Raw genomic sequence first — 15,043 nt, 5'->3', positions numbered from 1 at the left:
TCAATTTCCCGCAAAGTGAAAAGAGATCACTCTTCAAATAGTTAGTTTTGCGTACAGAAATTTGTTTGAAGCAAATTAACAACCGCTTAAGATTTATATCATATTCCACCTTCTGCTCAAAGAAAAAGATGATATTATACATGCCGATACCTTGCTCCGGGCCGAGTTTTAGGCTGGGCGTAAAGTACAGCCTAGGCCCGGCCTAAGGCCAAACAACGTTTTTTTTTTTGCTATTAATCGGTTTTAGAATAAAAATATTTTTTGGCTATTATATTAAACTAATCAGTTTTAGAATAAAAAATTATGCCCATCACATTAGGAAGCAGCCATCTAATCAAATTGTTTTGAGTAGCTTTAGCAAGGATTTTCTAAGGAACATCAACAACCAAGTTGAACAGAATTGAAGAAAGGGGATCATCTTGCTTAAGACCCTTACCAGCTAGGAAATATTTACCATTAACTTGATTAAGCCTAATGCAAAAGGATCAACCAATTATAGTGCTACGGATCTATTGTCTCGTACACCACCACAGCCTCTAGAGGAAAGCATTTCCCTTTAACCTAAATATAAAAAACATTAACAAGAATGTACATCTTTTTACACAAATGCTTAAGTGGTTGAAAAATACAGTTTTGCCTATGTTTTCACTCGTGGTGTTGTAATTTGAAAACTCCTTCCATGTTACTGTATATTTTATTTCGGTTTGTACCACTTAGGTCCGTCTTTGCATCTTACCATTCGGGGCCGTTTGTTGTGCAATCACCTCATTAATGCAATCGTGCAATCAAATTAATGTTAACCATCCGATTTGCTGCCTGAGGCTACAATTCTCACGCAGAGATCCCACCTCCAGCTAATTTGCTCTTTGCGAAAAGCCCTCCCACCGAGGCTTCCCTTTTGTGAAAACCCCCTTGCAGTCTATTTCCTCCATCTTCTTCTCCAGCCTGATCGTTTCTTTCCCAAACAGAACCACTTCTAGGTCGCGCTCGACGCGTCGCCGGCCGCCCGCCCGAGACGCTGGTTAAGGACCACCAGGCTTTTGATCTTCTTCTCCAGAGAGAAGAGCTGGACGTCACGGTGGCCTGTGCAACCCTCCTCTGCCTATATTTTCCCGTTGCTCTCTCTCTCTGTCATGCAGAATATGTTCTAAAATAAGCCTTGGAATGATCTGAACTGACATGGTTCAGATGACTAATTAGAGTTCATAACAAATTGTAGGAACTGAACACCAGGAGTACTATGAGACTAGCTACAAGATTCTAAGTTCATGACACTTCTGACGTTTCTGGATGGCATGTCCTTCTTTTGTTTCAGTTAAAAAAGCACATCTCTTTCTCTATACATATCAAAGAACAATTTTTCAGATTATCATTTTTGAACAAGCATTATAAATCAAGCGTTTCACTATTTTGGCTTGTTGATGAACAGTATCAATACTTTCCGATCCATAGAACAGTACTTAAGAGGATCACGGTTCCTCTGGTGCTCTTGTTCCAAGGACAAATTCATTCTAAACAAAAAAACAACGACAACAAAACAATCTGAGTAGTGCTTTTTAACCACAGTGCTAAGTCGATTTGAGATTACAGCCTGAGTCAAATTAATACACAAATATGACAGAAACTGAAGTAAAAAATGAAACTAAGCAATCTCAATTGACAAGTTGTTTTTTCGGACAATTACGACTGTCGTGACCAACTTCCCAGCAAGTCATGCACTTCCTTCTCTTTTCCTGTCCACTTTCATTCTTTTTACCTGTGTCCCCATGTCCCTTTATTCTCTTGCTTCTTCCCTCGGTACGAATATCAGTTGGTGGGAGGACACCAACTTCAGTCGGAATGATACAACCAATAAAATCCTCGTGTTCTTTTTGCCTGGTAATCGGTACAGCAGGAGCCAACTGAGATGGATTACCTCCATATTGAGCAAATTAGTTGTGAGGAAGTCCATGCCTTCATCAGAGTTCTTAGCCATTTGAATGAGAGCTTCAAACTTGTTGCTTGCATCTGAAATCTTTCTTCTCTTAGTTGCATCAATGGAATCGATTGGCTTCTCCGCAAGTAGGTTGCCTTCGCTATCATACACACAATCCCTGCAAAATATTGTTCATGTCAGCCATTAGTTATGATAAAATACCACGTTTTCCCATATATGTATGTTACCTTTTGCAGTTTTTCTCCCATCTTTTGAGGACATAGTGGTTCGGCAGTTCATTACTGTCTTCAACCTTTGCAGCCCTCAAGAAGCGTACAATATGGCAGCATGGGATTCCTAAAGACTCAAATAGCATGCAGGAACATTTCTCTACCATGGTTGAGGTGTTACAGCAGACTTCTTTGACCTTCTTGGAAGCATCGGTTATGGCCACAATTTTCACCCCGTCTACAAGTTCAGCACCCTGCACATCGCAATGCTCTCTAGCAGCAACTACCTCTTTTTGGAATTCATTGAACACCTCATGTGTGAATAGCTCACTGCCTTTCCTCTCTATTCCCCACGTTGTTAGAATCTGAGGCGTTGTATGCATGCTTGTGTTGTCAGCTATCAACTCCTCTTGCCTTTGACATTGTAAAGCTGTGTCAAACCTAAGCCAAAACTCCACGAGTGCGAGCTTCCGACCAATAAAACGGTTAAAAAATGAATTAGCACTCTCTGACCTTGACGTCATTCTAAGAACCCCTGCCAAGAATATGTCCATGAAGTAGGCTGGAATCCATGACTTGCGAATCTTGTACCTAGTAGCCAACCACTCATTGTCCTCCAATTGAAAATGAGAAATCAAAGAAGGCCATTTCGATTCAAATTCCTAGGCTGTTTCTGAACCCCATACACATGAGTTCACCCTCAGCCAAAATACGGGTTCCTCCCTTAAGTGAGGACCAATCTTTTCAGGAAGTTTTTTCATAATATGCCACATGCACAACCTGTGTTTCGTATTTGGAAGAACAACACTCATAGCCTCCCTCATGCTAGCATCCTCATCGGTTATGATAAGTCTAGGCTCTTTCCCTCCCATAGCTTTTAGGAAGGTCTCAAATAACCACTTGTAAGATGCAATTCTCTCATTTACTACGAACCCGGCACAAAAAAAAACAGATTGCATATGATGATTGACTCCGGTGAAAGGTGCAAAAATCATATTGTAGTGGTTAGTGGTGTATGTTGAATCAAAAGGAAGCACATCACCAAAATGACTATAGTTTTTCCTTGCAGTGGCATCTGCCCAAAAAACATGCAACATCCTACCATCTTCATACACGTCATAGTCAAAGTAAAATGCTGGGTTGAGTTCCTTCATTCTACCCAGTTGGTCCACAAACATTTGAGCATCACAGTTGTTGATTTTATTTTTGAATTCACAATAGCAATTTTGTAGATCTCTCTTCGTGAATCCCACATTCTCAAAACCACCAGCACTGACATGAAGCAATCTAAATGCCTGCGAAGTGCCTATGCTTGCTTTGTGGCATGAGTAAAGTGTGGTTTTGGCCTTCTCATTGACTCGACGGTTGGATCTGATTAGGTGATGCTTGCTAGGTGTCACCAGTCCATGATTGTGGTGCTCAACAAATGAAGCTATCTTGTACTTGTTATCACTGGTCTTCTTCACAAAAATGCGAGCATCACATCCACATCTAGATTCTTTCATCTTATGTTTTTTCTTACTTTTATCTTTTTTTGAGGGATCGACAGTTCTCTTTCCAGTATTCAAGGGATGAGTAGTATTTGTACCTTTTTCTTACTTATATCCTTGCCTTGCGCATAAAAAGCCTTCCAAATAACTACATCATCTACTAGCCTCTGCTGCCCATTACGGACTCCGAAACCAGCGTGATGTGCATATGACTTGTAAAAAGTTTCCACGGATTCAACATCATCAAATGTCATCCTAACCACTGGCTTCAGTTCATCATCACACTCGGGTACGAATGTTGAACACTGGAACAACGCAAAAGACAAGTTAATTAGTAGAGCATTGCATATCTATCTTAATTAAAAGCTAATTAAAATTATTACATGGATTGTAGTCAGTACAAACTCACACATATGGGTGTGCTTGTTTTTCTTTTGGGTGTACTGAAACCATCGTTATTATTCAGTGAGGAGTCGATATGTGATCGATAATCACCAAAAGCATGTGCAGGCATGGTACTGCTGTTGCTAGCTTCCATAATCTGCAGGGCTGTTTTGACCATTAGCTTGTGCAGAAGGTAAAATTCATAAGTGAATCAAATCTCACAGTGCCTGGTGGATATAGTCTCCACAACACTGATCTTGTGAGTTTGAATCACTATGCATGCATTGATCATTGTGTTGTTACCTGAGAGAGTATCGCAGATTGTTAATTGAGTTCTCCTACAGAGACGGGGCAGAGACAGGGACAGAAGATGGCAGCACGGGATGCCGTGACGTTCAGTGGCCCTTAATCGTGCAAGATATGCGCATCTCTTGCCGGCAGTGGACGCACGGATGAAACCAATGTCTCGGGCGGGCGGGCGGCGGTGCATCGAGCACGACCTAGAAGATCGTTCTGTTTGGGAAAGAAATGATTAGGCTGGAGAAGAAGATGGAGGAGATAGACTGAGGGGGTTTTTCACAAAAGGGAAGCCTCGGTGGGAGGGGCTTTTCGCAAAGAGCAAATGAACTGGAGGTGGGATCTCCGCGTGAGAATCGTAGCCGCAGGCAGCAGATCGGATTGTTAACGCTAATTTGATTGCACGATTGCATTAATGAGGTGATTGCACAGCAAACGGCCCCCTTACATTCATTTTAGTTTCTATTCCAATTGGGAAATTTGGGAAGGTTCAATTTTAGTCTTCAGGAACCTGAAACTTCAAATGTACGCATACATTCATTTGGATCTCTAAAGTGGTTTTCGTATTTGGAAATCTCCTTGGTCATATCCCGTGCCATGCCACGGTGACCTTTTGTTTTTAGAATCGTCAGCGATATGATTATATACTCCCTTTGTCCCATATTAAGTGACTTTTTATTACATGTATCTAGACGTATTTTATTATATAGATACACAAACTTGAGTCACTTAATATGGGACTGAGGGAGGAGTAGTATTTTCACAGTAAGATCGAAGTGGACACTTACGAGTTACAACGGTTTTCGCGGCACCTGCACGAGGTGGATGACCCCTGTTCTCCATGACATCCTATGCAACTACTTCATTCATTCCAAAAAATGTACTCCCTCCGTCCAACAAAAGATGTCTCAAGTTTGTTAAAATTGGAATGTATCTAGACATGACTTACTGTATAGATGCATTCAAATTTAGTCAAAAAAACCAACTTCACATGAGCTCTGCGTAGATAGCTCCTGCGCCCCTGCGCCCGCGTCGCTCTCGGGGGCGGCTCGGGCGAAACCCTAGCCGCCGCCGTCCCCTTCCCCCCGGGTCCTCGTCTCCCCTCGCCATCGTCGGAGGAAGCCGGCGGGCAAAGCCCGCCCGGCGGACGGCGGTGGTGGGGCCTTTTCCAGTGGCTCTTGCGGGCGGATCTCGTGTGGCGCGGGGCCACGCGCGAGGGCTGATGGCGGCGGTGGCCAGCGGCGCGTGGGCGTGCGGCGGAGGTGGCGCGGCGCGGGCAGCGGATGGGCCTGCGGCGGCGGTTGGCGGCGCAGAGGGGGCGCTCGCGGTAGCCAGCAGCGAGGGGGCTCCTTTGGGCGACCCGGCGGCAGGCTGTCCTTGCGGCGCAACGGCAGACGGCGAGGCTGGGGCGGCGCGGCTGCCTCCCTGCGGCTGGACTTGGGTCGGCTTCGGCTGGATCTGGAGTCTGGATGCGGCGGCGGTGCTGCAGTTTTGGTGGTCGGCAGTGACGCGGTGGCGAATGGCAGGCTCCATGTGCTTCTGGCGCTACTCCTTCGTCGGTGTGCGTAGCGTTGGATCTTGCAGGTCGGTTGTCCGCGTGTGCGAGGTGGAGAGTGGCATAGGCTCGGTGAAAGCCGTGCTCTGGCCTTTGCTGGGGCCAACGATGGCGATGTCCGTGGGCGTCGTTACCTTCTTGAAGGCATCGTTGTTTCGGCCTTGCTGCTCTCACTGAGTGGGCTCCGAGGGAAACCTGAGATCCAGTGTTGGATCGAGCGATGGCAACGCTCTTTGCGTCGCATCCCTCCTTGGTGGCATCGATTTTGGAGTTCGCACCTGCCATGGGTCCAGTGATTGTGGGTGGCTTGTCTACTAGGAGTCCGTTGGCGGCTTTTGTGGCATCGATGACGGTGTTGAGCGGAGGTTGGGCTGTGGCGATGGTTCTGGTTGTCGGTCTTTCGACGTGTCCGTTGGATTTCTAGGGTTGGTTTTGCTTCTTCGTTGGGGAGTCGGAGTCGCCAGCTCAGAGGAGTGATGCGTGATGACGATGACTTGGTGAGAGGTGGTCTGATCCCTAGGTTCCCTGTTCGGCGCAGGCCTTGCATATTGCCGCTCTGAAGCTCGCCATCAGAATCGGCGTCTTTTGTTAGCTAACGAGGGTGGCCGACTGTTTGGCATGGGCCGACGCGAGCTTCGGTGCCTACAGAGAAAGATTCTCCGTTCTTGGATGTTGGTGGGGGGAGTCGGAGTCGCCAGCTCAGGAGGAGTGTTTGTGTGATGACGATGACTTTTGTGTGCAACCTCGACGGCAATTTTTCCTCTTGCAGTGTGCGTTGAGTGAGTGTGGGTGGCCAGGTCGGACAGTGTGGTCCTTGGCGCGGTCATGTTCCATGACGGTGCTACGGGATTTGTTACGGTTTTTACCCGGTTTTCCGTTAATTAGTTGGACAACTCTATTCTTTTTAATCAATGGATTGAGTCCTCTGGACTCTGGTTCGAAAAAAGAATTAGTCAAATTTGACACATTCTTCGTTAGACGGAAAGAGTAAGAACTTTTAGTAGTCCATTTTAACCTTCCAAAGTTTGGTGAACGAAGGAAAATAGCATTTCACATGACAACACACCAACGTCGAGGCAACGGTACGCAGCAGAGATGATCAACAACAGTGTAGCAGAGGTGATCAACAACAGTGGTCGACCGTATCTTGTCTGCAACGGTTGTCACAGAGAGCAGAGCAGAGCATGTACAGGATCGAGCGGACACGACGGGATCTCGGAGGAAGAAGGCATATAGGTCGATCGGCCGGCCGGCTCTCTGACTCCGCTACGCCAACAGCGACGGGGGAGTACCCGGCGCCACGCTGGACTTCGGCGTGTTCGGCACCGGCGACGGCGGCCACGACGTCGTCCTCAGCAGAGACCGCATCGTCCCCCCGGCCGCCCTCTCGCCCCGTACCGGCTCCACGCTGCCATCCGACACTGCACAATCCCCTGAGTTCATCATAAACTGCAGCTCAAAGAAGGCCAAACAGCGCAAAAGAGGCAGGCAGGGTTCAGTGTTTCTTCAGTTATTACGCACCTGGAAGGAGCAGACGCGAGGAGCATGCTGCAGGGATCGTGCAAGAACCCAGCAGGACGAGCAGCAACCAGGCCAACGCTCTCCGATCCATGGTGGTATTCGACAACGACGAGCGGCTGCTCTAACTAATGTCTGAACCTCGAATAGCAGCTAGCTAGATTTTCTGGGAGCTCATGGAGGAAGGAAGCGTATTTCCCAGAGATGTGTGTCAAATGCTCGTCAACCAGAGAGCTGAATATATAGACGAAGCATCGAGCCCGTGGCCACGAGTGCCAAACCGTCTATCTGGAATCCAGCGGCAGATTGGGACTAGTTTGGAAGTTGGAACTGCAAGCTCGAGCTGCCACCGGTTTAGGACTTCAAGTGCATCTTAAGCCGTGCTAATTGCAGCTCGTGTAGCCGTGCGAGGGGGTTTTCTAATTGCAATTTGCGCTCGCTTCTGGCTTGCTGGTGACATTGGATGCATCCATCGTTTGACCTGGGCGCGCGCATCTTTGATTAATCCAACACCCAGCTCGGTCGCCTAGGTCGACCTTGAAACACTACCTGCTTGTCGTTGCAATGCATATGAAATGCCTGCATCTGCATGCATGTATATACAGACCGTATTATCTCGAAGGGCCATACAGACCGTATTATCTCGAATCGATCCAGCTGTACGTTGTTGGCTGGCGCCACACATGGACAAAAAGTGCATATGAATATCGTTAAAACAAAGCTACTCCAGCTCCATGAACACTAGTTAATCGTAGAGCTATTTAGCTACAAATTAACTAACCAAATCGAGGTTCGAGGAGCAATATAATTGGAGTACAGTAGCATGGACCTTGGCATCAGGATAAGTTTAATCGCGTGTTATTCTAATGTCACTCGTGATCTAGCTTAAATTCGCTTACATTGGGGTCATCAACTCTGGCCGCTGAGAGAGAGTTGCGTGTGGCCTGTTTGCCGGATCTCGACGGAGCTGTGCTGTCTGCTCATACGGTAGCAGTGCTCAGCAAGCGTGCAACCGCAGCCCGCGGGCAGGGGATCAATGTCCACAGAGATATGTTACACGAATACTACACGGTTGGTTTATCTGCCGGGTGCATGCCAGGCTTTGCCAGCTACAACAACATCCGCACGAGCGTTCGCTCGATCATGACCTGCCAACTGAGAGGTGACCCTGAACACATTTGGCCGGCACGACGTCGGTCGATGTCTCGTAGATAAGTGACTAATTTCTGTGTCCATCTCCGGGGGTTTTGTATTTTTTTTCCTGGTTTTCGCTGAAAATTGTTTCCCAGTTGTGAAAAAATACGAAGGATTTTAATCCACAAGAAAACTTGTGAAAATAGTTTAAATCAAATAGGCCCTAAAAACAATTTTTACTACCAACTTTCCTGGGTCGTTGTGTCCATCCAGAATACTGTGCAATGTTTTTTTTTTCATAATGCTCATCTTTTGCCAGTGGCGGAGCTAGCCAGTCAGTGGAGCCTGGGCAAAAACGTATGCCCTTCCTCTTAATGTACCAAACAATTATGGGTGACTTTGGGCTTCAGAACGTGCAAACTACCCCCATTGCACGTTTCTAGACCTAAAGATGCCCAAAAATAACCAAGCTCAATTCTGGGGAAAAACAAAGTGCAAAACTGCAAACTACCCAACTGCACACAAAGTACTTCATCAACTTTTGTATTGTACAAGAAATCAAATCCAAAACGGGGAATGATTCGAGAGTCTACAGTGAACAATCGTAATGTCGGTCCAGTCGTCGTCCAACGACACCACTGCACAAGCGCACGGTGCACACACCTCATCAAGAGGACGGTTTTGCAAAAGGTAATCTATCCAGAACATCGTAAGTTCGTATATAACACAACTTATATATGATCATGAATGATGAAACAGGGAATGGTCCGGCGCGCACCACCGTCGAGGGCGACGCCGCACAGCAAAAACCGTACGTGCGCCGTAGAACAAGGATTTTGCTTTGCAGGATGCAGAGCCGGAGAAGATGGATTCTATTGCGGGGGGCCCGGCGCCGCATTGGACCTCGGCGCGTTCGGCACGGGCGACGGCGGCGATGTCACTCTCAGCCCCAACAAAGACCGCCGCGGCACAGCCTGCTTGCCAACGCCGCCGCCGTCGACCCGTGCCTTCGCACCGCCATCAGAACTAGCTGCTTCTCGAGCTTCATCAGCTGCTAGAAGGAGACGCGAGGAGCATGCCCTGTTCGTGCAAGAACCCAGCAGGAGCCCGGCCACGAGCAACCAGCAGGCGAACGCAGCCCCGCGATCCATGTGCCGCCGCCGCCGTCTTGGACGACGACGGTCGACGTACTTCTTCTCTGCTCTCAACTTACTGAACAGCGAATTAATGTAATGTAAGCTATAGTGGTTTGGGAGCTAGCTGGCCGGAAGGGCGCCGTGTCAAATCCTCGATCGTCAACCCCGTCGCGCTGTGCTGGTGTTTATAGCATGGGCGTGATCCATGAGGTCTGGTCGAACCGCCAGTGATCTGATCTGGAATCCAGCAGATTGGCACCCCCTGCTTGCCAGCGGTTTAGTGTGCGTCGTTAACCTGCGCTGGTTGCAGCTCGTGCTGCACTTTTCTAATTGCGCGCGGCTGGATAACTGCGATGTTTGCATCATAGTTCGACTCTGGCTGTTCTTAAGTACTCCTAGAGTCCTAGTATTTTGTTTTTTGTGGGCACCAATTGTCCTATACCAGTTTTGTAAGGGGGCAAATTTGACAAAGCATAAACCTAAATTTATATGAAGTCTACATAGATTGGGGACACCATATACAGACAAAGTGCATGAACGGTTGCGTGATGAAGCTAAGCATATCGATCGTGCGTGTGTGTGCCTGTGCAAATAGAGTATAGAACGGAACCTGAATACCTGATCGCGTGCGAAGTATAGTACTAGTAGGCTGGTAGCAGCAGCAGCACTGTCTTGTTATCGTGGACTTTGCTAGCTTCACGACAGTTAATTAACCATGCATTCATGCGTTGGGGGGGACGGGGCCGAGTTCGTGGCCAAAATTAGTGTAGTATAGCACGTAGGGTGCGCGATCCAGAATTCAGAGAGTTGTATACTGCCGACTTGGCGGATCTCGATTCACGAGATGCGCTGTCTCCTGTCGATCGGGAGCATGCATAGCATGCATGCATATGCATGCCATCGACCATCCGCACGAGCTCGACCATGACCTGCTACTGCGAAGTAACTTAGATTACTAACACGTATGCGTTAGTAGTTCAAGTTACTATAGTGATAGTAACATATATATGAGTCATACATTGTGTCATTTATTATTAGGTTGTAGACTCATCTTGTTTTAATTTGTGTGATGTTATGGTAACATATCTAGTTACCACAAACCTCTCTTTCCTCATTAATAACATGACGCATCATCAAAATTGCTTAGTTGGCATTTTAGTTACCACATTTGTTACTCCCACTATGACTAGCTTTAGCGAAATTTGGCCGACGTTCCAGGTCGAGCACTCTCAAGTCTACTGACTTGTTTCGTTAACAAGGGTACATAGCAGTAGGCTTTGTTTGGTTCGATTGCCAGTAAAGACATCTTCAACAATGGTTGCTACACGGGTACCATGGAATATTAGACCAATGAGAATAAGATCTTAATATAATAAAGAGATAGTGGTTACTTGAATGAGTAACCGTCTCTACGCAGATACCAAGACATGGAAGAGGATGACATACAGGGTCCATTAAGAAAGAGAAGTGAGTAAAAAAACATATTAAAAAAAGAGAATTAGTAACGGCCATTTGAGATGCCCTAAACTGATCACTTCATATCGAGTCCCACCAAGATACAAAACTCAAAAACCGACTCGTGCGAAGCTAGTGGCATGGACCGACTTATGCGAGAAGCTGTTGGATGTCCACACTAACGACAAGATCGATGTGTTCCGCAATGAATTATGCGGACCGAGGCTTGTTCCTTTTTGTTTTGTTTTTTGAGAGGCCGAGTTCAAGTCACCGAGCTCGCAATTTCAGGTAGCCGGTAGGTACGCACCACTCTTTTTCATTAATTAATTAACCAACCCTCCAGCTTAGTGCCTGATGTCATTATTTCCCACTGAGATTTACACCCATCTGGTCATTTACGGCGAAAGGAATGGGAATTTTTTCTCAACTCCTGTCTTCTTATGAAACACCTGCTTAAAGTCCCTCTCCTGGTTCCGCGCCTTGGCACAGCGCTTTTTCGCCTCTTATGGTTGGTCCCTCTTCCGCGACCTTGGGGATGTAAACTCTCTTGACTCTACGGTTTGGAATGACATTGCTCGTGGTCTCAATCTCCTTAGGTCGATCTCCAAGGTCACGGTTGGTAACGGGGTTTCCACCGCCTTCTAGCTTGACCTTTGGATTGGGCAGGAGACCCTTGCATCCTGCTTCCCGGCCTTATTCTCGCACTCCTTGAGGCCTAACATTTCTGTCTCCTCGGCCATTTCTTCGCTTGCCAGCCTCTCTACGTTCCGTCCTCGGTTGTCGAACATGGCCCTCAATGAACTTGGCGATTTGCAGATTTTGGTTTCTACTCTTGTCTTGAATTTGCAGGCCGTCGACGTGCGTGTTGGGCGATTGGACGGTAAGACTATCCACAAGTTCTGCATACTCAGCGGCCTTCGCCCCTTCGGCTGATGACCGGGCGGCTCCGGCCATTTGGAATAACTTTGCCACCAACAAGTGTCAGATCTTCCTCTGGCTTGCAAACAAGAACCGCCTCTTCTCCAACGACAAGCGCTTCAGACGCGGACTAGCGGCCTCCGCAAAATGCCCCTTCTACGACCTCGACGAAACGGCTACCCATATGCTACTTCACTGCGAGTCCATTCGGCCCTTGTGGGATGCTCTTCAGTCAGTTCACCCTAACATTGGATCTTGCTTCCGCATTCAGGATTTGCTAGTTCATAGGCCTAACGACAAGGTGCATGCCACGGTTATCATCTCGGTTCTTTGGAAGATCTGGAAAAGAAGAAATGCTCTTGTCTTTAACAACATTATGGAAGAGCCGCATGTTGTGGCCCAAAGATGCTCCTCCGATATCACGTTATGGTCCCTCCGATGTTCATCCTCAGCTAAGAAATCAATTGTAACTGACTGGGGTCTCATGTTCGCGCATCTTACATCTCACCTGTAACTTGTAATCTCCTTCTCCGCCCCTTGTAAATTCCTTTGTAAATTTTCGTTTGGTTTAATAAAGTTGTGCAAGCTGGCCTCGGCCCGCCGTAGTTCGGGTCAAAATTTTTTTCCTCAACTGAGATTTACACCCATCTGGTCAATTTACGTGGAATGGGGATAAAAGTATTGATTGCCCCATGGTGCGTCGTTTAGTCTTTTTTCTTCAGGAATGGTGCGTCATTTAGTTTGGCAGGCCATTTTGTTGCTTTTTTTTTACACATATTTTGTTGCCTTCGGTGTTAAACCAACCCATAACATTTCTAATACGTTTGACATTTGGCTTTCAGATTTTAATAAAAAATTCAAATCGCTTATCCTTACGTGATATGTGTAGTTTGTTGTTGGGCTCTACGAAATTGTCGGAAAAATTCAAAATTTGAACATTATTTTAACAAGATAACAACTCGGCGTTCATGCAACACAGTAGTGCTAACTTGATCCTGATTTGGAAATTTAGAGAACTAGCAACACAAAGCTTTCAGAGCACATTCAGCCCTGCAGCGACACAAAAATGAACCGGAGTTACACTTACACAGGTCAAAGCGCATGGATCGACCAACTCTAGTATCATCTACCGGCGACTTTCCAAAAAAAAAAAGATCATGTACCGGCGAAGCGCACAAACGGAGGCGGTGGAGGCGGCGGAGGCCGTGAAGGCCTCGCCCCCGCATACTTGTTTGGCTTCGGAGGAGGCGGCGCCTTCTCCGGCACTCTCTGCCCCAGCGACCTCGCTCCCCCGAGTCCCCTCGCCATACCTCTCCAGCCATCGTCGACTTCTGCCGCTGCCGCCGTGCTCTGCATCGTCTCCACGTCGCCGCTTGCACCACCGGAGAGCGACGAGCCGACGACGATAGACATTGCACACGAGCACAGGAGGAGCGCGGCCACGGCCACGGCCACGAGCAGTGAAGTGGCCATCTTGACGACTGACGAGTGTTCAGCTACTGAGTCTGAGTACGATCGAAGCTGTTTATGTAGGCGATTGTGATCAGGCTGAAGCTAGCTACTCTGTTTACAGATGCACTGTATCTGTATTCTGTACTCCGTAATCGAAACTGACATGCTGCTACCGAACTGGTTGGCACACGGTATCTTGACAAACATGGCTGCAGCATCGAAGCAGTACTTGCTTGGTTACCCGTGCGTAATCTCAACTGTGTCGCTTGCTTGGGTTGTCTGCTGCTTAATTTACGATGCATGACACACCAATGACAACATCAGCCTGCACTTGAACTCGTGACCTCAAACTTTTGTTCCATTTTCAGCGCGTAATACTCCCTCCGTCCAACAATACAGGGCATATTAGGGTTCGGTTGACCAACTCTTTGACCATAAATTACTTCATGAATATGTGATTAATGTGATCAAAATTATTACCATAAGCAAATATCCTTGAGTAGAAATATAATCAGTGGCGGAGCTAGGATTTTTGTTTAGGGTGGGACGACTAGAAAAGATTTTTAGGTTCAATACCATAGATGTAACATGCCAACACACAAATATAGAATTTATCAAATGAACAAAAGATTTATTTATTTTTTGCGAGAAGGCCAAGGCCATATATTGAAATCAACCAACCCTTACAGAATCATCGTTAAAATAAAATAAAATTACACCCAAATTCTTGTAGGTAAAAGTCGTTGTCTGCCTCCTGCACTCGCCGGTGGCGCGCCGTGAGCGAAGCTCGATGCTGCCTCTGGACCTCCGAACCACGTCGGAGTCAGGAAACCGTTGTTGACGTAGTAGCCGGGAAGTCGCCGGTCGAAGCCAGAAGACGCCGGTGACAGTGATCCGAGAAACATACCACCGTCCTGAAGAAGAAAACGACGAAGATGATTGGATGACCATCCCAGATCCGTCCAGACGGATCCAAGAAGACCTGGCCAAACTAACTCCATTATGAGGTCAAAACTGGCCGAGTCTCATCGATCGGAAAAGGAACCAAAAAACCAATACGCGTAGACGACCTGCAAAGCACAAACACAGAACCAGATCCACCACTCCAGAAGAGTAGCGACCAACCGTCCCGCACTCCTCAACGCCACTGCCAGGATCGCCGTCGACGTGGTGGATGAGGAGTCGGACAAATCTTATTATTGACCCACACAATACCACCATCACCACCATAGCTCGGCTGCCGGTTAACCAAATCCTAATTTTTGAAGACATACTAAAGGACTAAACGTAGAACGAGATCGATCTGCAGGCGGTGGGCGGCAGCTAGGGCTGGGGTCTATTTCCTATCGGGTGGGTGGCCAAAAGAAATTGATTCATAAGATCTTAAATGTCTCAAATTTGCATAAAAGAATACTACATACCTGCATTATTTTTTGAAACTAAGACGATGCGGCTACCTTTTTTTTTTCTCAGGCTTGCATCTGAAAGCTTCAAATTATCAATTCATCAATTCTCTTGTTTCAATCTGGCATGGATATTTGATAGCAAATTAGTGCTAT

General features: G+C 47.0%; 2 protein-coding genes across 2 annotated transcripts; both read right to left on the bottom strand.

Moving 5' to 3' along the window:
* Positions 1-501: 501 nt before the first annotated feature.
* Positions 502-3,017, bottom strand: LOC112270239 (protein FAR1-RELATED SEQUENCE 5-like). The gene is made up of 5 exons (XM_024458148.1): positions 2,859-3,017; positions 2,659-2,759; positions 2,164-2,559; positions 1,916-2,093; positions 502-561 (listed from the first exon to the last, which is right to left on the bottom strand). The coding sequence occupies exons 1-5, from the start codon at positions 3,015-3,017 to the stop codon at positions 502-504; spliced, it is 894 nt and encodes a 297-aa protein (XP_024313916.1).
* A 9,965-nt stretch (positions 3,018-12,982) lies between these two features.
* LOC112270088 lies at positions 12,983-13,569 on the bottom strand. The gene is made up of 2 exons (XM_024457772.1): positions 13,196-13,569; positions 12,983-13,082 (listed from the first exon to the last, which is right to left on the bottom strand). The coding sequence occupies exons 1-2, from the start codon at positions 13,503-13,505 to the stop codon at positions 13,066-13,068; spliced, it is 327 nt and encodes a 108-aa protein (XP_024313540.1). The 5' UTR covers positions 13,506-13,569; the 3' UTR covers positions 12,983-13,065.
* Positions 13,570-15,043: the final 1,474 nt, after the last annotated feature.

Source organism: Brachypodium distachyon, chromosome 1 (genome assembly GCF_000005505.3).
Source record: "Brachypodium distachyon strain Bd21 chromosome 1, Brachypodium_distachyon_v3.0, whole genome shotgun sequence".
NCBI classification, from domain to species: domain Eukaryota; kingdom Viridiplantae; phylum Streptophyta; class Magnoliopsida; order Poales; family Poaceae; genus Brachypodium; species Brachypodium distachyon.
Note: the sequence above shows the minus strand (reverse complement) of the source record. Positions and strands in the feature narration are given on the sequence as shown.